The 21,255-nt window shown below is 48.2% G+C and overlaps 2 protein-coding genes across 2 annotated transcripts; both read left to right on the top strand.

The window, feature by feature from the left end:
* The first annotated feature begins 2,459 nt into the window (after window positions 1-2,459).
* LOC144100123 (protein argonaute-2-like) lies at window positions 2,460-6,790 on the top strand. The gene is made up of 3 exons (XM_077633157.1): window positions 2,460-2,808; window positions 5,175-5,402; window positions 6,382-6,790. Exons 1-3 carry the CDS (start codon window positions 2,479-2,481, stop codon window positions 6,694-6,696), a joined length of 873 nt encoding a protein of 290 aa, XP_077489283.1. The 5' UTR covers window positions 2,460-2,478; the 3' UTR covers window positions 6,697-6,790.
* Window positions 6,791-13,499: 6,709 nt separating this feature from the next.
* LOC144101062 (uncharacterized) lies at window positions 13,500-19,947 on the top strand. The gene has a single exon (XM_077634072.1). The coding sequence runs from the start codon at window positions 13,737-13,739 to the stop codon at window positions 15,924-15,926; it is 2,190 nt and encodes a 729-aa protein (XP_077490198.1). The 5' UTR covers window positions 13,500-13,736; the 3' UTR covers window positions 15,927-19,947.
* The last annotated feature ends 1,308 nt before the right edge of the window (window positions 19,948-21,255 follow it).

Below are 21,255 nucleotides of genomic sequence, written 5' to 3'. Positions count from 1 at the left end.
CCTTGATAGCATTAATCGCACCTTAAATGCCGCGATATACCGATGAAAGAAGCAAGCCCTGTGGCCCCGGAACTTTTGACCAACCGTGTACATAACCTCGCTCAAGTACTACGAGCTTTCTTCATAAACACCTGAACCATATATTCCTACATTGAGTGCAGAACCCACAATCCCGAGCGAAGGTTGGCGAGCTCCTTACAGCGACTTTTCCACGCCCGTGCATTTCTCCGCCTCGCGCTGCTGCGTATTTTTGTTCAGATGTGTCTGTCGGTTAGATTCAGAAGTATGGCAGCTATTGTGGCCGCTGACAATAATAAGTGTCGTTTCGGCGGTTCAGGAAGCCCTCCCCCCCCCCCCCCCCCCCACCATTACCGGGAAAATTCCCGAACGCGTCTGCAGCCGGCGGTGGGGCCGAGTGGGTAGGGCTGGCTGAAAGAGCGCCGACCTGTGAGCTTGAAAAGAGTGATGAAAGGAGATAGAAAGGCTATAAGACGCTGAAATTTAGATATTGACTGCAGATAACTTCGCTTGCACGAAACATTTAAAACATTCTCAGGGGAGGATATTAATGTTCAAGCGCCGTCCTTTAATAGGCTCGCTACAACACACGGGGTGCAGGAGGCTTTCCCCGTTAAGACTCACCGGAACCGCTCCTGCACTGTAGTGTAGATCGAAGACCATTCGGCCAAACATGTGTGACGCTCAACACACGAAACAGTGCGTGCATACTTACTTCTTCATGCCCTGCTCTAATTACCACCAATCACGCCGCAGGAGCTCGAGCGAACCCTGCCCTCTCACTTCCCGCGGCGGCCCGCCCACGGCCAGCTGGGCCGGACCATACAACTTCTTGCCAACCACTTCAGCATTGAGATACCGACCGGCAGCGTCTACCACTACGACGTCGACATCTCCTCGGAGACTGCCAAGGAGACCAAGGTTCCTGAGCAGAAAAAGTACCGATGCCTCAGTACAAAGATCAACAGGATAGTCATCGAGCTTCTAGTAAAGAAGTACCGGCAAGACCTGGCCAACTGCATCCCGGCTTTCGATGGCCGCAAGAACCTGTACACGCGCCGTCAGCTCAACTTCCGCGAGCGGACATTCACAGTCGACCTCGAAGAAGACCAGAGAAGCCAGAAGTTTACCATCAAGATCCAGTATGCAGCCACCGTGAACCTGGATGCCCTGCATGGCGTCTTCCAAAAGCGCGTACAAACTGTGCCCCAGGAAGTCCTCCAGGCCATCGACATCGTCTTGAGGCACAGCCCCTCGATCAACCTTGCGCCGGTTGGACGCTCGTTCTTCAGACCGCCGGGACCCAACGAGTACAATGACCTCGGAGGAGGCCGGGAGGTGTGGTTTGGCTACTACACGAGTGTTCGACCCGCCCAATGGAAGCCCATGCTTAACGTCGACATGTCAGCAACAGCATTCTACGAGCCGCTTCCACTGGTAGACTTCATGTGCAGGTTTTTCAGCGACAGCCGGCGTGTGTTGACACCCGCGGACTTACGGGCATTGCGCGACAACCAGTGCGTGCGGCTGGATAGGGAGCTCAAAGGACTCCGCATAAAAGTGACGCACCTTCCGTACCCGCGCAAGTACAAAGTGGTCAAGATCACGAGGGAAGCTGCGAAGGACATCTATTTTGAATCAGAAGGTAGTCAGATCTCCGTCGCCGACTACTTCCAAAGCCGCTACAGGCGCTTGTCGTACCCGAACTTCCCTTGCGTGCAGAGTGGCAGCCCGACGCATCCGGTCTACATTCCTCTGGAGGTGTGCGAGCTGGCCGAAGGCCAGCACTGTCGGAAGAAACTCGATGAGAGTCAGACCGCCGAGATGATCAAGCGCACGGCCAAGCCCCCAGCCAAGCGCTTCCTGGAGATTCGTCAGTCTGTGCGCGACATGGTAAGCACCTCGGTTAAGTACCTGCGAGAGTTCGGCGTCAAGATCAACTCCGAACCCACTCAGGTTGTGGGCAGAGTGCTCGACCCGCCAACTCTGGTTTTTGAGAACAACACCATGTGCAAGCCACGCGACGGTACGTGGGATCTCCGAGGGCAGCGTTTCCACAAGGCGATGTCCATGACACAGTGGATTGTTCTCAACGTGAGCCGCTTCACGCACAAAGACTGCCTGGACAACTTCATCAAGATGCTGATCCGCATCGGCCAAGAACTGGGCATGCGCATTGCGCAGCCGCTTGCGGTCATCACGTTCGACACAAACCGCCAGCCCATGCGGACCGTTCTCACGGAGCAGCGCCAGCAGTACCCGCAGTTGGAGATGGTTGTGGCTGTGATAACAAAAGCCACAAACTACGCTGAGATCAAGCAGGTGGCAGAGACTGAGCTCTCCCTGCGCACACAATGCATCTTGGACAACAACGTTGTCCAAAAGTGTAACGCATCGCTCATCCAAAACCTGTGCCAAAAGATCAACGCCAAGACGGGCGGAGTCAACAATAGTCTCCTGATGCAGGAGAAACCCAAGGTATTCCATAGGCCCGTGATCGTCATCGGAGCAGACGTGTCGCACCCATCGCCTGGAGACAAGATCAGGCCATCCATCGCCGCGTGCGTCGGAAGCCTAGACCCTGTACCGTCCAAGTTTCACGCCACCATTCGGGTACAGATTGAAGACTCCAAGGCTAAGGCGCGTGTGGAAATTATCAAGGACCTGAAGGACATGGTCAAGGAATTGCTACTGGTTTTCTACCGCACCAACGGTTACAAGCCCCTGCGGATCGTCTTCTACAGAGACGGAGTGAGCGAGGGGCAGTTCTTGGAAGTCCGTAACCATGAGGTAAGCAACTGCGCCTACTACAATACTGTGCCCACTAAGCGCTCATCTTGTTAAGACAGCTATACCGCATTCAATGCCGCTAGCGTCATTGGATAACCTTTTGTCTTATGACAAGCGGACTTGCTGTGCATATACGTAACGGCACCGAATAGATCTCCACAGCGCTATAATTTCAGGACATTCGGGACATTCATTTCTGGAGACGTCTTCTCGGTGTTAGTTGACGTCAGCTTGATCGTTTCTCTTCAAAAGGTAGTAAACATCCAAGACTGAGGCTTGTGGTTAGGTTTTGTGCGTGCCCGCTCCGTGTCTCACCCCTTTTACGCTCGGGCGATATTAACGGCTGTGCAGTTGACCGTCCGTTGAACTGAACGACAGTTAGAGGTGCTATACCAGTGCCACAAGGTCATGTTTAATGTCATTAATTACTTAGTGATCAAGTTTTAACGCCATCGGAACAGTGTCACGTACTCGTATTGAATGGCATTAGACAGACTAACTGCCGTTTGCGACCTACTGAGTTCGCCACAACTCATTCGCCCGAGCAGTGTATACTCTTATCCCCATTCCGCATGCAGAAAGATATGCATCTTTTTTTGTGAGAAGTTACTATCCTGTGGATAATGGTTTATTCATAAAGAGCACCATTTTTACCAGCAATTCCGAAGTACTGTTAGCCTGTGAGCTAGATGGCACGCGAGTTCTACTTTGGCAAATTGTCAAGCAAGAACAGTGGCATTTTCTACAAATTTATTTTTATATTATATTTGAATGACATTCTGAGATACTGGCTCATTGACACTGTTTATTTTCAGGTGATTTTTTACTCCCTTGAAGGCGTTATCATCACCGTGAATTTATTTATTTATTTATTTATTTATTTATTTATTTATTTATTTATTTATTTATTCATTCATTTACAGATACCTTACAGTCCTCAGGAGAGGCATTGTGTGTGTGTGAGGGGTGGGGGGGTCAAATACTGAAATTTGTACAACATAGCTTAGAAATAACAAAATCATATAGTAAAATACATCAACCGTTTTTTTTCTTATTTCTCATTCGTTGATGCTTTCTTGTAAAGCAAGGGCTAGATTTATGATGTGATAGCGTGATAAGCGGGGCATGTTTGGCTACTATTTCTGCGATCTTGTCTCTAAATTGAACCCGCGGTTATCTTCTACTGACCTGTCTTGAAAAGATGGCGCCAGGATATTATCAGAAAACACTTGAAGTTCGTCATTTATTTGATTGTAATCTCCTCTGTTATAGTGGCGAATCTGTAATGTAAATATATCTGTCAATAATAATGTCATTAAACCTGGACGTGTACTGCCAGCTCCGAAAATAATGGCATAGGCAAACTTAAAGCTACAAACATCTGCGGTTATTTCTAGTGCGCGTGTGGCACGGGTAATAAAAGGCAGCGCCACCTGCTGTTGAGATCTCAGCTCAGTAGGGGGTTGTAGTTAGGCCAGTCTACTGACCCACTGCTTCGGCCGAGTGGGCGGCATTTCCGGCTGCCACATCTTGCTATCCTGGCTAATATAAGTCTCACTAAGAACCAAGCGGCTTTTCCCCATGAAAGGACTCTCTTGCAGCCAACGGCGTAGACCATTTCTCATGAGCCTTTTAAGGTAACCATGTAGGAAGTGGCAAAAGGAAGGGGTTAGTCTCCCCCCTCACATGAAAGACTATTGTCATTGTCACCACGCTCGCTGCATTGTCCACCTTGCAGGTTCGTGAAAACCAGCTGGCGCCATTGACTGCAAGGGGGTTCTTTTGCGGGGAAAAGCGGCTTCATTCTTTAGTCGTATCCAGAAAAAAAATGCCGCGAAGTGGTACCAGTAAAACAACGGCTGAGCGGTGAAGCCGGACGTTCCTCTACTGAATTTTCTTGGCTCTGTGTGGTTGTTCACTAGCGGCATACTCAAAAGCCAACCTTGCACGGAAATTTTGGTTGAGTGAAGTCAAGTAGGGAATTAATTTTTAGAGCTATGTATAAACCGATCACGTGATCCAGAATGTGAACCCCGTGAACTCAATTTAGCGGAGTGTGCCGAGTAACTGCAGCCGACTGTTATTCATTTCAGCGTCAGTTGGAAAAGCTGCACTTCCGTTGAACTGAACGGTAGCTGAAACTGCTCCTTTAACCAGAGTACTACCGATAACCGCATTGCTAAAAAAAACGCTGTTCTTCGCCGTACAGTTTTTCTCAAACTGCAATTGTGTAAGATGGGACAGCATAGTTCGTGAAGGCCCAAAGTGTTTTGTTTGCATTCTGTACCAAGTATGTATCGTGATTCGTCGAATGGCCTTTAATCCCTGACCAAGTTTTTCTTTGTTTCCGCTCTCGAATCTCTCAGGTGAGCGCCATCCGGCTGGCGTGTGCGGAGATGTGTCCCACCGAGACCTACGAGCCACCACTGACGTTCATCGTGGTCCAGAAGCGGCATCACACGAGGTTCATGCCCGCCAACGACCGCGACGGCGTGGGCAAGTGTCGCAACGTCCCACCAGGCACGACCGTAGACTCGGTGGTCACGCACCCGCTGGACTTCGACTTCTTCCTCTGCAGCCACTTCGGCATCCAGGTGGGCGACCGCTTCTCCGCTCTTGTTGCGATTGTCAGTGGGAACAAATGGTCTGCGGTGTTGTCGTTCATGAATTTACGGAGGAAATAGTCCGGGCGCCGGCGTCGCCACAGTCGCGTCGCGTTGTTAGTGCGCTACAAACACCGGGAGCTCCTGCGGTCGAGGCCTTCCGCAGCTTGAGAAAACGGAAGCATGGCCTCCGAGATCGCCTGGCCGCAAGACCATGACGGAAGCTTTCCACTTCACGTTGAGGCCACCAGGAGCGCAGTGAGTGACTGTGACGTCATCGTTCGTCCTTGAGGAAGCGGTATCGGAAGTTGCGCAAGGGGGACCTCTAGGGCCAGCGCGGAATGCTGCTCTCACGTGGATGTGGTCATTAGCGTTTATTTTGGGAGTGGCGTCTACTGAAACATTGAACGCATAAGGTTAGGTGAAAAGAGAAGCGCTTGATGTTCGGCTGGGCCTGGTTGCTCGTACGTTAAAACGGGACGCGGCTTTGAAGTCTCAAAAAACGGCCAAAAAATTGATTTTTTTTAAATAGTCGCGTCGGCTTGTATGCCTCGTTTTTTAAGCTGTCCCGAAGTCGGGACAGCGACATAGATGACGATGACCGACCAATGCACTGATGACAGCCAACCAGGAAATAATAGTTATTCACGGTATTTATTGGCTCGAGGGCATTTAAGGCCAAATAAAGCCAGAAACATGTTGTGCATGCAGCATTAGAAGCAGGGCGAGCGCGTGCTGTGCTCATAGGCACTGCCGGTTTTTGTATATTGCGTTTAAACAATCTCCTTCCCACGTAATGTGTGCTAGTAAAATAAGCGTATTTAAACCGCACACACCACGCCACATCCCATCGCACCACAAGCAAGACCACACCGCACCACCACACACCACGATACGACGCGCGCCTCAACCCGACACGGCACTCGGAATTCTCGCAAGTGTATAAATGTACTCCTCTGCTCACCCGCAGGGTACCAGCCGGCCGGCCCACTACTATATCGTGTGGGATGACTCCAACTTCAGCGCGGACGACCTGCAGAAGCTCAGCTTCTACCTGTGCCACACATACTCCCGGTGTGCAAGGAGCGTGAGCATCCCGGCCCCTGTATACTACGCGCACCTGGCCGCCTTCCGCGCAAAACACCACATCGCCAGCAAGCTGGAGACGTCAGGCGCGGTCAGCCAGTCGTCTGAGGGCGGCGGGGACGCCGTGTTGACCACTGCCCAATACGTGGAGGCCGTCAAGGTGCTGCAGGAACTGCAGGCCTCCATGTACTTCGTGTAATGGAGGAGGTTCTCCGCTGCCCCTGCATTCCGGTTACGGTGAGCCTGGAGGCGTACCACTGACGTCATACCAAACAGTTCTGGAGAAAGCCTCTTCCAACGGGAAAGCGTTTAATGGCATTAGCAGGGAGGGTGTTACATAGGGTATAGGGAGGGTATTATGAGCGCAGTGTTCCTCATATATTGTAAGATTCTACTACAACGATCAATATATCCCCAACCTCCCGCCTGCAGGCTTGCATTTTTTGCTATTAACGTTTTTGCTACCGTCCAAAGCGTTCCTCATGGGTTTTTTGTTACAGTCTTAACTGCTCGATGCAAGCAATGGAAACACTATAAAAGGAAGGTTTTCCCGCATATCGGAAGAATCGTTCTTGAATATCTCTATGCCAGTATCTTAGTTTCCACATTTTCATAATGTTTGTCCAAGAATGTTGGACATGTGCGCAACACATAGAGGACAAGATATACGTGACACGAAGTGGACATCTTCTCTCGTCCCTCTTGGCGTCGCAGTGTCGTGTGTTCAACGCGCAGGTGAAGCGTATGCATGGGATTGATGTTAAAGGGCGCCGCTTCACGAATGCCCTACAGCAACATTTTTTTAATGCATTTTATTTCTTTGCGATCGAAAGCGAATGCAAACAATCGGAAACAATGAAATAAGGGCTTTATTTTCTTGCAAGAAATACATGATCAGTTTATTTTGAGTTGTAGGTCCACGAGCCTGTTATAAGCAATTACGAATCGGTGGTCTTCGTTGTTAGACGCTCGGACTGCCTTTGATTGAAATTCGCCGGAACAATTTTCATGTAGGCATAAGTCTGTCAAGCCGCCACTAATTCTAACTTTTGTTTTCTTGCAGGCTCGCAAGAAGAAGGATTTTCTTGTTTTTGTTGTTTCATGGGCTGTTCGAAGAGTGCGGGTGTCAAACATTGCTGTTTGTGTGCCCTGGAACTAAGTTGCAATAAAAAATATTGGCCAAAAAAAGGTGGCCGTTGCATGAGGTTTCCTTTTTTGCAGTCACTGGCGGTTGCCTTGGCGAGCGTTGGCCGAAGCCAGTCTGTTCTACTACAACACATGCTAAAAATGTCATAGGGTTTTAAAACGTAGTTAAACAGAGTAGACGCCCGAAAGCATGTGTTTTTCCTAGTTGGCTCATGGTTTCACTTTGCTGGGATATTGGACTCAGGTTAAGCTCTGATCGAGGTTAAGCTGATCTGATCTGATCGTGCAGCAGATGGAAGTTGATATACACGACAATGTGCAATGGACAGCACGAGTGTGTGTGGCTTTTTGACACAAGGCGTGATCGGTTGTGGCGATAGCACAGTGCTCTCGTGCAGTGGCCAGCGAAGCTGATTGTTCGCCCGCCGCCGGTTCAACGCCCAGTCCCGTTAATACTTACATCTTATTTCTTGATGCGCCAAGGTTGACACTCAAAGTCAATCTCCGCGCAAACTCGGTCAGCCGATTAGACACCGTGAACTAGTCCCTTCCCAAGCAGCGCAGGCAAACGGGCCAATTTTGGGAATGACTCGTTTCACTCTGGTGATAAAAATTTGCCAATATATTTCCAATATTTGGGCCGATTGGTGGTGCTGCTGAGGTTCGCACTAAAACGCTGCTAGTTGCTGCAAGTTGGAACTTTCACGAGCCAAATCCTGGCTGCCGTTCCATTATCCGGCTTGGCGGTTATTCGAACTGAAATAATTGGATATGAAAGTTATATATAATATGGTAAATTCTGGTATGTTGGCGCTATGGAGCTAATACGATCATGCGCCAGGCAAAAGGAAAAACGCGCCATGTTCGCTAAAATGTCAGCGTGTCGATACTTATCCGACTGTGCGGGTCGGCCGAGCTGACCGCAAGCGGCTGCTGGATGCGCATGCCCAGGTCCTGGACGGTGCGGATCAGCATCTTGATGTAGTTGTCCTTGTGCGCAAACCGGCTCAGGCTGAGAACCCTCCAGCGGGTCGTCGTAGCTGCCTTGTGGAAACGCTGGCCCTAGAGTTCCCACGCGCCTACGTGCGGCTTCCTCATGACGTTACCATACACTGGAGATGGAGGGTCGAGCACTGTGCGCGTGAGCTGCGTCGGTTCGGTGTTGATCCTGATGCCGAAGTGTCGCAGCTACTCGCAGCCTGAACGGCTGTTTCAGCTAGTTGATGCAGCACTTTGAGCAAGCACGCTCAGTGGAGAGCCCTAGATAAATTTCCACCACCTGGGGTTCTTTAACACGCACTCGTCCAGATGCATAAACAGAAAATATATCGAGTGCATGCATAAGTATACATTCTCTATGGTGGTCGCCGCTCTGGTTCAGTGGCCATGGCGCTCGAGTGCTGGCCCGAAAGCCGCGGGTTCGATCCCGGGCCCAGCAGTGGATTTTTGGGTGGAGGAAAAATTCTAGAGGCCCATGTACTGTGCGACGTCAGTGCGCGTTAAAAAACTGCAGGTAGTCGAAATTATCCGGAGCCCTTCACTACGGCGTCCCTCTTAGCATGAGTCGCTTTGGGATGTTAAACCCCATAAGCCAAACCATTAAGTGCATAGTACAAGATGCTAGGGGTCACCAAGAAAGCTACTTAGCCATTCCTTTCCTCGATGCTAATTTTCACTTTCCGTATGAGGCGCGTTGTCGCAGTGGGCGACGAGTGAATGAACTGTGCCATGCCGTGTGGACCGGGCATGGTGTTCAAGAATTGCGCTAGTGACTCCTGCGCTGAGCTGAAGTGCGGTCGCCGGAGCCTCCCGCCGGCCTGCACCGAGGAATGCCGCACGTGGTGCTTCTGCAAGCCGGGCCTCTACGGGAGCCGCGACGGCCACTGCGTGCGGTGGGAGCAGTGCCTGCCTTCCACTGTGGCAGCCTTCCTCAAGAAGCTCGGCCGAGAATGACTGCGGCGCTTATCGGCGCACCCAGCAAAAGGATCGACGGCCTCGCTTGTGTGACGCTTTAAGACCACGCGGTCATTCCCGGCAGGAAATAGAGAGCGCAATCCGCAAACAGCTACCGTGATCGTCTTCCGTCAGGCGCCACTGCGCGTGCGCAGAACGCCCTGAGGGCGCTAGATGGCGCCACGTGTCTGTCAGCTGGGTGCGCACCTGTCGTATCGGGACCAATCAGCGCGTAAGCAGTGGAGCTCTGCGGAAGCGCATCACGCTACGCTATAACTCTCTAATGTTTAGAACGATGTGTGTCCGCGAGCTGTAGACCAGGCTTAGCATAGTTTCTCCGTCTGTTAGTGGTCTGTAATTCCACATAAATGAAGAGACGTGTCGCAGCTGCGCTCAAAGAAATCAGAGGCGCAGCTGGCACGGTGTGACGTCATCGAAGTCTAATGCTAAAGCAGTGATCACTTTATACGACGATTGACCCGTCAAGGTGCGGGTGTGGTTGGAGCGTTCTGCTGCTGTACTCAAGGTTGCGGGATCCCCTCTCGGCTGCATTTCAATAGCCGCAGTAAGGCGAAATGAAAGATCTCCGGTGTGCTGTCCGACGTAAGAGCATGCCAAATATCTCCAGGTGGTCGAAATTAATCTGAAGCCCGCCGCTATGGCGTCCCTCATAGCCCAGCTGCAGCTTCAAGAGATAACACATACAGTACCGTGCCATCCATATCTCCCTTAGACCAAACTAGTTATACCCGACAAGATGATTGGCGCCATCAATTTAATACTCAGCCAAGAGTTTAGACGGGACATTCTCCTCACTGACACCCCCGTCCCCCTCTACCATATTGCTTAGGGCAGCGCAAGTACTGGACCAAGGAAAAGTGCAGATGATTGGGCCACTTCCCTATCGAAACATCCCATGTGGTTTCATATATGTCTCGTATGAATTCATATGTGTTACATGCGGTCTATACGCGTCTCAAATGTATCTCGTATGAACTCATATGGGCAGCATATGAGTTATATTTGTAAAGTTATGTGCCTCGTATGAAAACATATATGCTTCATACGAGGTCCTATGTATCACAAATGTATCTCTGTGAACTCATATGACATATATGTGTCGATAAACGTACGTGCCTCGTATGAACACGTTGCATTCGTGTTCTTATGTGTCAGAGATGTGCCTCGTATGAACTGATATGGGCTCAATACTAGTTCGTACGCGTTGCGGATGTCCGACGTGGACACGTATGTCTCGAGTGAACACACGTACGCGGCACTCGCGCGCAGACAGAAGCCACGATGTGCATCGTATCAGACTACATCTACATCCTGGAAACATTGTCGTTCATGAGTGCCTCGCATACAGCCACGTGTGCTTCGTGAAAGGCGCGGAAATGTAGCGACCAAAAGGAAACAAATCCGAGCCAGAGCATGTAAAAGACAAAAAATTTGCCTGGACTATTTCACACAATATTCTCCTTGTTTCTCTGTTTGTGCCCTCTATCTTGCTCTGAACACTGGTTACCCAAGCTGTCTCTGGTTCGGGGTTTTCAACGTAGTTGGATACACGTTTAGTTGGCGGGTAAATATGGCATTCCCTGCTTTGTTGAGCCGCTGTAAAGCTACGCAACGAATAACAGGTATATTTCTTTGGAAGAATTCCAGATGAAGGAAAAAATACTTCTCCAGTGAGGAAAACCTGTTTGAATGCTTATCGCAGCACACATCAAGATTTACAGTATCAGTGGAAGACCACTTCTCTAGTTTCATTCTTTAAAACAGGCAAATAACCACTACTCCTCATGTCTTACACACCAGCTGCAAAGTATTGGAGAGGACAGCGTGAGTTTTTTCATACAAAAATAACACAACAGTTCAAAGTGGCAGTCGTGGAGTAGTGGATCAATAAAGAAAAAAAAAAGTCGTGGTGGAGTAGTGGCGATACGGATGTGGAGGATGGTGGTACGAGTCACTTTCATCATATATTTATTTTTTGCCCAGTACATTTTTTGCATTTTTTAGTTTCCTATATTGTATGGCAGCTCGTTCATGATTTCCATCTTTTCAATTCCAGCCCAGCGTTTCTCTTTCCCGACAGATTTACACCTAAGACACGTGGCTAAGGCTGTGGCGCGCCGGCGAAACCGAGCTGCCACAGCTGTGCGCATGCGCCGTGTCAAGTGGGACGAAGATGCAGAAGGAACGCCCAGCGAAACGGAACGGCGAAAGACTGACTTTGCAATTCGACTGAGCGAGTTCCACTCGGCCAGCTGTGGCTGTCGTGTCACTCCAGGTTGACCCAAAGCTAAACCACCACAATTTTTTTTTCACATTTCTTCGGCTTTCTCTTAAGGATGCATGTTAACGAAAAAAATATATATTGGCTATCTCCGAACCCCGACTATATAACAGAATGAGACACCCTGGGCCCTGAAATGAATAATATTGAATTTTGCATAATTTATCTTGGCTACTTAACGAATCAGGCGGAATTTTTAAATATAGTTTGTGTTGCGCCACGCGAAGACAAAATTATGTCATTCGATTTATTCATGTGGATTGTACCCCTTTTACGCGATAGCCGTCGGCGTAATAGTAGTTGGCACCGCATGTCGGAAACAATCGGGGACTGCGTAAAAAAATCGTTTCATTGTAATTTGTGGTTCTAATGATTGATTATTCATTGGTATGTGTCAGGCAGTGACGAGTTAATGGAATCATTGTAAATATATGATTAATTAAAGAAATTTTTAAAAAATTGAAAACAATTTGGAAAAAGCGGTTTCGAATGTGTCAAAATGCTAAGAATGAAAAGCCAGTGCTTGATGAGGCTAATTAAGAAAATTTTGAGTGTAATTTATCAATTAATTTAAACAATTGGAAAAAATGAAAAATGCGTTCAATAAAGGTGTTAAACTGCTCAGAATGGAAAGGCTAACCCACTCCGCTATCGCGTCATACCCGGCGGAATTTTAGTGTCCTCTCCAATTTTTTGAAATCCTTCACTGAAGATACGGGCAACGCAATGTATGACAGCTACATTGCTAGGCGTGAAGGGCATGCAAGGCCATATATGCTTAGTGTTTGTCATACCTATAATGATAATAATAATAATAATAATAATTAGTTTTGGGGGAAAGGAAATGGCGCAGTATCTGTCTCATATATCGTTGGACACCTGAACCACGCCGTAAGGGAAGGGATAAAGGAGGGAGTGCAAGAAGAAAGGAAGAAAGAGGTGCAGTAGTGGAGGGCTCCGGAATAATTTCGACCGCCTGGGGATCTTTAACGTGCACTGACATCGCACAGCATACGGGTGCCTTAGCGTTTTGCCTCCATAGAAACGCAGCCGCCGCTGCGTTTTTATGGAGGCAAAACGCTAAGGCGCCCGTGTGCTGTGCGATGCCTATAGCTGTTTTGAGAAATATTCATTGCGCATATATTGCCAATCTATATCAAGACGCGTCAAAGTCAATTGCCGCCTCTTTGCTGGTCTGTCATTATTGGTTACACATCGCAAGCTTGTGTTTAGCACACATCTCAGAATGATCGTACATATAATCAAAATAAAAGGATATTTCTTGTTATAGCTATTCTCTTCTTTTCTTGAGTTGATGTTTATTATCTTGTAACAAAACAAAACTTTAAGATATAGCAAGGTTTTTCCTTAAGGTTTTGTTCGGTTAGCTAGGACCCCGTTTTTAACGAATACTTTCAATAACTCTCTGCGAGAAATGAAAGCATGGGGAGGTCCCAGCCAACGTTATATCACAGCGAGCACATTTGTCGGCCGCACCAACTTTCAGTTTCGTTTCCGAACGCAGAAAACGGAACTGATCTTGGCCAAGTGTGGTGAACGAACTTAATCCGATCCAATCCGTAGCAGCCATGGCCGCATTTGTAGCATCGCTCGCTCGCCAGAGGTACCATGTCGAGCTATCGAGTTGAAGAGACAGGGCCGTAATTCTTAACGTTGAATAGTTTCTTCGCCGCTCTGAAAAATTGCGGCATCACTCGCAGACGCCGAAAAATGATTGCATAGGACTGCAAAAGGTGCGTTAACAGCCCTCTCTCCTCCGCGCTTTGTTCCCCCAACGTTTTTCGTTAGACGGAAGACCGTTCTCGTGCGCGGTAGCCATGCCCAAACGAAAGCGTGCATCTGGAGACGCCGTGTGGGTCACCGGTCGGAGACCTCCGAGAACACTCTCAGCAAATTTGCGCCTCGCCAAAAGCTACTTTTCTGGGGCCAGCATAAACTATCGGTCGCGATGCACAGGCAGCGACGAGCGCCTGTGCGACGTCTTCAAAGACCTGCCCGTGTGGAACGAGTTCTTCTGGCAGGTCGGCCTAGAGTTGCGGGAGCTGGCGCCTGCAAAGCTGTCGCTAGTGGAGGTGCACTGCGCCTTCGTTCCGCTTGACATGCCTGAGCAGAAACACCAGGCCGCCACGTTGCTGCATCGCCTGCTGACTCTTCACCGCTGCGTCGTGTCGGTCGACCTGACAGGCTACATATTTAAGGGCCACCACCAGCTAATATGCGACGCGCTCCGCAGGAGTCCGAGCCTGAAGAGGCTCAAGCTCTGTCTGCTCACCATGAACACGCAAGCCTCGCAGAGTTTCGCGAACGCCATCCCTTACCTGGAAAGCCTGGAAGAGCTGGAATGTCGGCAGGTGCACTTCGACCGCACCTTTCTGGACGCGCTCTCCGACTTCTTGGCGAACACTTCGTCGCTGACGAAGCTCACCATGAGCCACCTGCACATCGAGCGCGAGGACGCCGTGGTCATCCTGCAAGGCCTCAACCGCAACTCGACCATCACGACGCTGTCCCTCAACACCTGCATCCTGAGCCCGGTGTCGTCCAAGTGCGGCTTCATGTTCGCCGACTACCTGCGGGAGAATAAGACGCTGCGCACGCTTAGCGTCACGTCGCGCTACCTCAAGAATGTCGTTGAGCTGAGGCTCATCATCAGGGCGCTGTTCCACAACGACACGCTCTCCGTACTAAGTCTGGTGAGGTTCTCGCTGGACAACGAGAACATCCAGCTCATCACCAGGCTCTTGTCCCAGAGCCGGACACTCAAGGGATTCCACATGATCGGCTGCGTCTGGTACGAGCGAGCCCCGCAGTACGATGTGGACACTGAACTGCACGACACGGAGCATTTCGGAAGGGTGTCGGGACGGATTCGTCCGTGGGTCCTGGCCCTCTCCGAAAACAAGTCTCTCGACGACCTGACCCTGGACCTTTCGTGCTTCAACCCTGACGAGTGCAGGGCCTTCTTCAGGGCTCTCGCGTCAAACACCTCGCTGAAGAAAGTCACGGTGGAGAGGCTGCGCCGCAAGGACGTCGCGGAAATATGCGAGGCCCTCCGGCAGACCGGCATGAGCGACCGTTTCTTTCTGGGCGTGCACCACGTGGTCCAGGACCCGGTGGTGACGCTCACGAAATGCAAGGAGCTCTCGTGCATCAGCGTGGACTCGACAATCCTCGATGAGCTTGACCCGTTGCACACGACTCTGTGCCTGCTACCGTCCTGCAATCACGTGACGTCACTCTGCCTGAGAGTGAGCCAGGAGTTGTTCAACAGCAGGGTGAGCTCGCTGATAGCGGAGTACATCAAGGGGACGACAGTGCTGAGAGAGCTCGAACTGACGTTCTTCCTTGACACTGGAAACTGGGCCACCCCGGACCGGCCCGAGCGCGTGCTGGTGGAAGCCCTGTCCGTCAACGTGAGCCTTCGCAGGCTGTTTATCGGTGGCCTATGCTTTGATGACACCGAGACCCAGATCCTGGCAGACACACTCCAGTCCAGCCGAACACTCTGTGACCTGTCCATCTACCCCGATGACCACAGGTCAGCTGTGGCTCTCATCCAGAAGCTGGCACCACGCTTTTCGAGCAACTACACTCTCCTCGGCATGCGACTTAGCAAGCGTCGGGAACTTGGGGGCGACTGGTTCAAGGTTGCTGATGTGGTGCGCCGCAACTTCTCCCTGGTGATGCGCGCGGCGCACTTTGTCACGGGCATGAGGAACAAGTACGGCGCAGAAGCTGTCGAGCTGGTTCACTTCAACCCGGGCCTGGTGACGAAAGTCCAGGAACTCACATCCGTGAATGAAGAGGAGGCAATGTCTAAAATTAAGAGCAGCTTGAAGAGCTTCACAGAGATGGATGACTTCATGCGTCTTGCGGGCGTTGTTAAGGATCGGGTGGTCTGTCACAGCCGCAGCGATGGTCAGACGCAGTTTATCGACCTCGGCCGCGACTGCTGGTTGTGCATACGTCAGTATCTTAAGATGGGCGACATTTTGGATGAAGAGTAGCCCAGCTTATTACCCCTGCAGCAGTTAATTAGCATGCAGTGTGTCTGAAACTGAGCACCCAAACATACTGCTTTGCAATGCACCCGGGTAGCCGTGCATGTATTCCCTTTCCTTTGTGTACAATATGCATCAACCTTCACATCAGAGCCATTGCTTATTGTCTTTTTTTGAGCAGTGGGTTTGTTAGAATCAATAGTTGGGCCACTTAGTTTGAATTCATGATGGAAAAAACTGCCTTTTAGTTGGTTTGTCGATTTTGTTTTTCTTTCACCGATTTTTTTGCCGGTCTTTACCATTTAGTATCTGATCGTATTGTTCCAGTATGATAGTGTGTCCTTCGTTAGAAGTGGTTGTCATGAGTGTTTACCACCTTATGCGCTGTTTCTTCCGTCATGAATGGGTGCCTTATTGCACCTAATATCCCTATTGCACTTTCTGTGTTTGAACACACAGCAGGAAATTAATAGGTCCTGTGTACACATCCTTTCTTTTGTTGGGTATCTATAAAAAGATGCAGCGTTCCAGTGCATGCCACAAATACTGCTGCTTCTACAGGCGAACTTAAAATGCAGCAGCTTTGGCATATGTCCGTCATGAATCTGGTCGTGTTTTTTTTTTTTTAGATTTGAGCCGAATCATACATGCCCTGGTTAATGCATGCACCCTAGGTGCTGCTACCATGTGGCTGTCTGAGCTCGAATCTTCATGACACCCAGAAGCAAGCACGTCCTTTTGAGCATTTGTCTTTGGACCAGTGCTGCAGGAGTTGAAGTTGAATGGCTGTGCTAGTGTAGAACTTTGCAGCAGAAAGCACCCGCTGTTTCATAGACATGTGGCGGAACTTGATTATAGCTTTGGTCATGGAATGTGCCGTGATGACCATCAAGTGCGCCACTGCCCACTCTAATGTGCAGACTCGGTCGCAGCAGTTACATACGCTGTGTTCATTTGTTTCTAGGGTGCCGACCGCGTGCCCAGTTGTTTCATGGTTTTGCTCGCCATGTGAAATACTAGCACCTCCGATTGATGCATCCGGTTACCATTTGACCAGATCTACAAGGTTCTTGTAGCAGCTTGTTTTTTGTCTCAGGCTGCGCTGTTGTCTTCTCTTGAAATGAAAATGATCGTTCATTTGCACATGTGTGGCAGCATGTTCTGAGAGAGCTACTGCAGCTGCATCACCTCTGTGCTTATCAAACATTACATGTCATTGTGCATTATATTTGGGGAGCAACGCTAGTACCTTTAACACCTTACCTACTACACTTTGTCAAATACAGCACATTGTATCCATGACAGCACAGTCTGCTGCAGGGAGGAAAATGATATGATAATAGTGAAGTATAGATTAGAGAATCAACTTTCGTTAATGATATTGTATCAGAAGTCCAGAGGAAAAAATGTACCTTGGCGGGACAGCGAACAGATAGTCTTTTGTGTGGCACGAGTTTATTCTGAAGGAAAAAGTTTAGCAGAGAACAGCTGAGAGCTAGGTGGGGAGATGAAATTAAAGTGTTCGGTGGAGTAGGCTGCCCGTGACTGGTGCAATACAAGAATAATTTGGGTGCGTCGAGTGCTTTAGACCTTTGGCCTGCTCTGGTTGGCAAGATATGGCTGTCGATGTGGTAGTGATTTTGTGTTGAGAGCATATTTTAACATTTAAACTGTAGTCCATGCTGGTATCGAGAAGTAAAAGCCATATACGCCAGTGGTATCAGTTTACCCAAATTTACTTGCAAGTACTCAAAGTGTTGCAAAAAGAAATTCATTTATGGATGATACCGAGCAGAGTATGGATGGGCATCTTGCAGCCAAGCTTCATTGTTTCTTGTTTTGCATGCAGGGCATTGCTTTTGCGACTGAACTATTTTTCTGCTTTGCAGTTGTGAATATAATGAATGGTCTGAAAAGAATTTAGGCTTTTGCATCCACCTTTTTTTTTTTGCTGCCATGTTTTGATTCATCAGTGATTCAATGTTAATCATCCTTTCTGTGCTATCCAAATTTATGTGCATATACTGAAAGTGTTCCAGCAGAAATGATTCGCGAAATAACTTCAGGCTGAACACTAAGGTGACGAATAGGTGCCCTGTTACCAAATGGTGATGTTGATTCATTTTTTTTTTTCTGCATGCAAAAGTTAGCTTTGCAGCTGAAATGCTCTTTTCTGCTTTGCGATTGTGACTGTGACGAATAGTGTGTAAAAAATTGAGGGTAGCCGTGTTTTGGCTTGTTGATTCAATGGTGAGCCTTCGTTATGTCGGTTTGTAAACTTACATGCAAGTACTGAAAGTGTTGCAACATGAATTACATCATGAAAGCACCGGTCGAATACTGAGAGCGTGAATAGGCACTGTGTGGCAAAATAGCAATTGAATTTTTTTTTTTTCGTAAGAAATTATTTTTGAGACCAGCAATCTTTGCTGCTTTGCAATTGTGAATGTTTTGAATGGTCTGAGAGCAATTCACGCTTATGTCTGCGTCTATTTCTTTGTTGACCTGTTCTGGTTCGTCAGTGAAACATTGCTAATCGTCCTTTCTGTGCTTGTGACAATTTATGTGCGAGGATTGAAAAGCTAAGCTGAAATTATTCATATAATCATGGCACTATGGAGAATGATGCTATGTGCCCAAATGCCAGTGTTTTTTTTATTTCTTTGCATGTGAAAAAATGCTTTTTTGACAGACATTTTTTGTTGTTGTTCTTTTTTCTCTGCAGTAATTGCGAACCCAGTGGCTGTGACAAATCGTCCTAAAGAAATACAGGGTTTTTCCTGTTTCCTTTTTTTTTTGCCACATTCTGGTTTTTTGAGAATACTAAGGAATGAATGTGCACATGTGGCTAAGCTGCAGATTTTTTTCTGTGACAAATCGTCCTAAAGAAATACAGGGTTTTTCCTGTGTTTCCTTTTTTTGCCACACTCTGGTTCTTTGAGAATACTAAGGAATGAATGTGCACCATGTGGCTAAGCTGCAGATTTTTTTCTGTGACAAATCGTCCTAAAGAAATCCAGGGTTTTTCCTTTGGTTCCTTTCTTTTTTTCCACATTCTGGTCTTTCGATTGAAAATACTAAGGAATGATCAAGGACCATGTGGCCAAGATGCAGATATTTTTCTTTTTTTCTGTGCAGAAATTTTGACTGCATTATCCTTTAATGCTTTGTAATTGTCAACAGTTACAGTGGCTGCGACAAGTGATCCGATAGATACCGAGGGTGTTTCCGTGGCTTATTTTTGTTGCCGTGCTTTTTTCCCATTGATTAATCATTTGTTTTGTGATTTTTTTCATGTCGTGAGAGCATTTCAAGGCAATGTAACTTTTTCTGCCCAACCTCAATTTGCTGTGTTTTGCAGAAATACAACCCAGAACCAAAAAGTTTGAAGAATGTATTTGAGGTGTGGGTAGCAGCACTCGTTAACTTGTACACAGCGAGAAAGTGCTTCATGTGAGCCACTTGAAGTCTCCGTGATTAACTGCACTGTGGCATAGCTGCAAGAAGGAATGAAGAATCTTTGCGTAACTATTGTCTAAATGTATTGCTGAAACTGCTTAGGTAATTGAACACGTGCATCATGATAATAGAGCCGGGATCTGTTGCGTCTGCAGACAGCACCATTGTTTTTCAAAAGTGTCCTACACTGCTCCAGTTCAGTGAGTGATGTCTCTTCAGGAAAACACTGTTGTAAGTCACCCTGACCTTGTGTAAAAGTAGTAGACTAACAAGGCACTGTAGCCTTTTCCCATACCCCCTACTTCTGGACTTGGTAGGAAAACTGATTTCTTTCCTGCCGTGTTGAACATAGTCGACTTCATTTCCGATTCAGCTGTAAAATTTTGTACACATTGACACCATGGTTGCATACACTGCTGGCAGTAGTGTTTTGAGGTTGTTTTGCACTTTTCCGTCGCTGCTGGTAATAGTGGATTCTGGGTGAAGGGTGTTTCTCAAAATACACAAATGGGTGTATCATTCTCTGTGTAATAAAGTGTGATGATTGCCCTTGGGTGCAAACCCCTTAGAGGTGGTGTAATTGCTGGCTCTGAATCTGCTTTTGCAAGCGTCCCGCCGACAGTGAGCATTTGGGTCATGTGTCACCGTATGTGGCATGGTGCGTAAGGTTTCACTTCCTCGAGCTGCACAGGAGCTGTGAGGGATGCCCTAGTTTAAAAGTGCAGGTTAATTTCAACCACCCGTGGTTCTTAATATGCGCTGTCACCCCACAGCACAAAGGCGTCTTTTAAAATTCACCTTTTCTGAAATGTGGCCGCCGCAGCCAAGGTTTGATCATGCGTCCGTGGGCACGTAGGGTCATATGTCAAGGAAAAAAAAGCTTGGTGTAATGTGTTGCCAACAAAAGTTATGTGCCATGACACTTCTGCAGATCATGAGCACTTATTAAATCACTGCTGTAAATAAATTGACGATGTGGCTCAGTGGAGTCTGCATAGGCGTGCCCATGCTGTACACCGAGTTACACTCTTTCACTGTAAACTATGCCATATGGGTACAGTGGCACTGCGACAATATTAAAAGACCATCTTGTGGTTTTGCTTTAAAGTAGCCACTAAAAGTATTGCGCTTATGGGTACCAGAGTATGTCTAGGGAATTCTGGCAGAAATCATCTCGTGGAACCTGATGATGGAGAACTCAGTCATGACTTTCAAAAGTGCAGAAAGACGCACTGCTTTTTAGCGGTGCAGTCAGTATGTATGGAGTGATGCAGTTAGTGGTGTAGACAGCACATATGAAGTGATGCAGTTTGGACTTGCATGGATTTGCGGTGGAAAGGAACAGGCACGCAGAAACCGCACAGGGCTAAACAAAAGGATTTGTGCCAGGCGTATTGGATACACGCTTAATGGATCAATAGCAATCGAGCATTGCGAGAACTTGATCTCCTTGGATGAAAATTCCCTTACAAATAAATGTTGACATCAAGGATTAAAAAGGACATGTTTTCGTTGCAAGTTTTGTCGTGGCAAACCTCCTTAGGCCAGAGCAACTTCAGATTTCAACTGCTTTGAGCTTCACTCCAGTGTGGCACTTAAAATGTTTGCTCAACTCGTATGTACGGCTTGCTTCCCGACAACTGTACTTTAGTTTCTGCGAATAGAGTTGGTTTGTAAAACTAGACACCATGCTGTGAGGGAGCAGAGTGCCATTCCAAATGGGGTCCACCTGTGGCTCTCCACACGACTTGCATCCGAAAACAGATATAGCTGAACTGCCAAGCAATAACATCGATGCACAAATATAATTACTAATCGAACATCAATACGTCGAGCACGGATATAATGAATTATTGTGCCGAACTCTTCCAAAATA

The sequence above is a fragment of the Amblyomma americanum genome, chromosome 8, assembly GCF_052857255.1.
Source record: "Amblyomma americanum isolate KBUSLIRL-KWMA chromosome 8, ASM5285725v1, whole genome shotgun sequence".
Taxonomy (NCBI): domain Eukaryota; kingdom Metazoa; phylum Arthropoda; class Arachnida; order Ixodida; family Ixodidae; genus Amblyomma; species Amblyomma americanum.
This window is presented reverse-complemented; position numbering and strand designations above follow the sequence as displayed.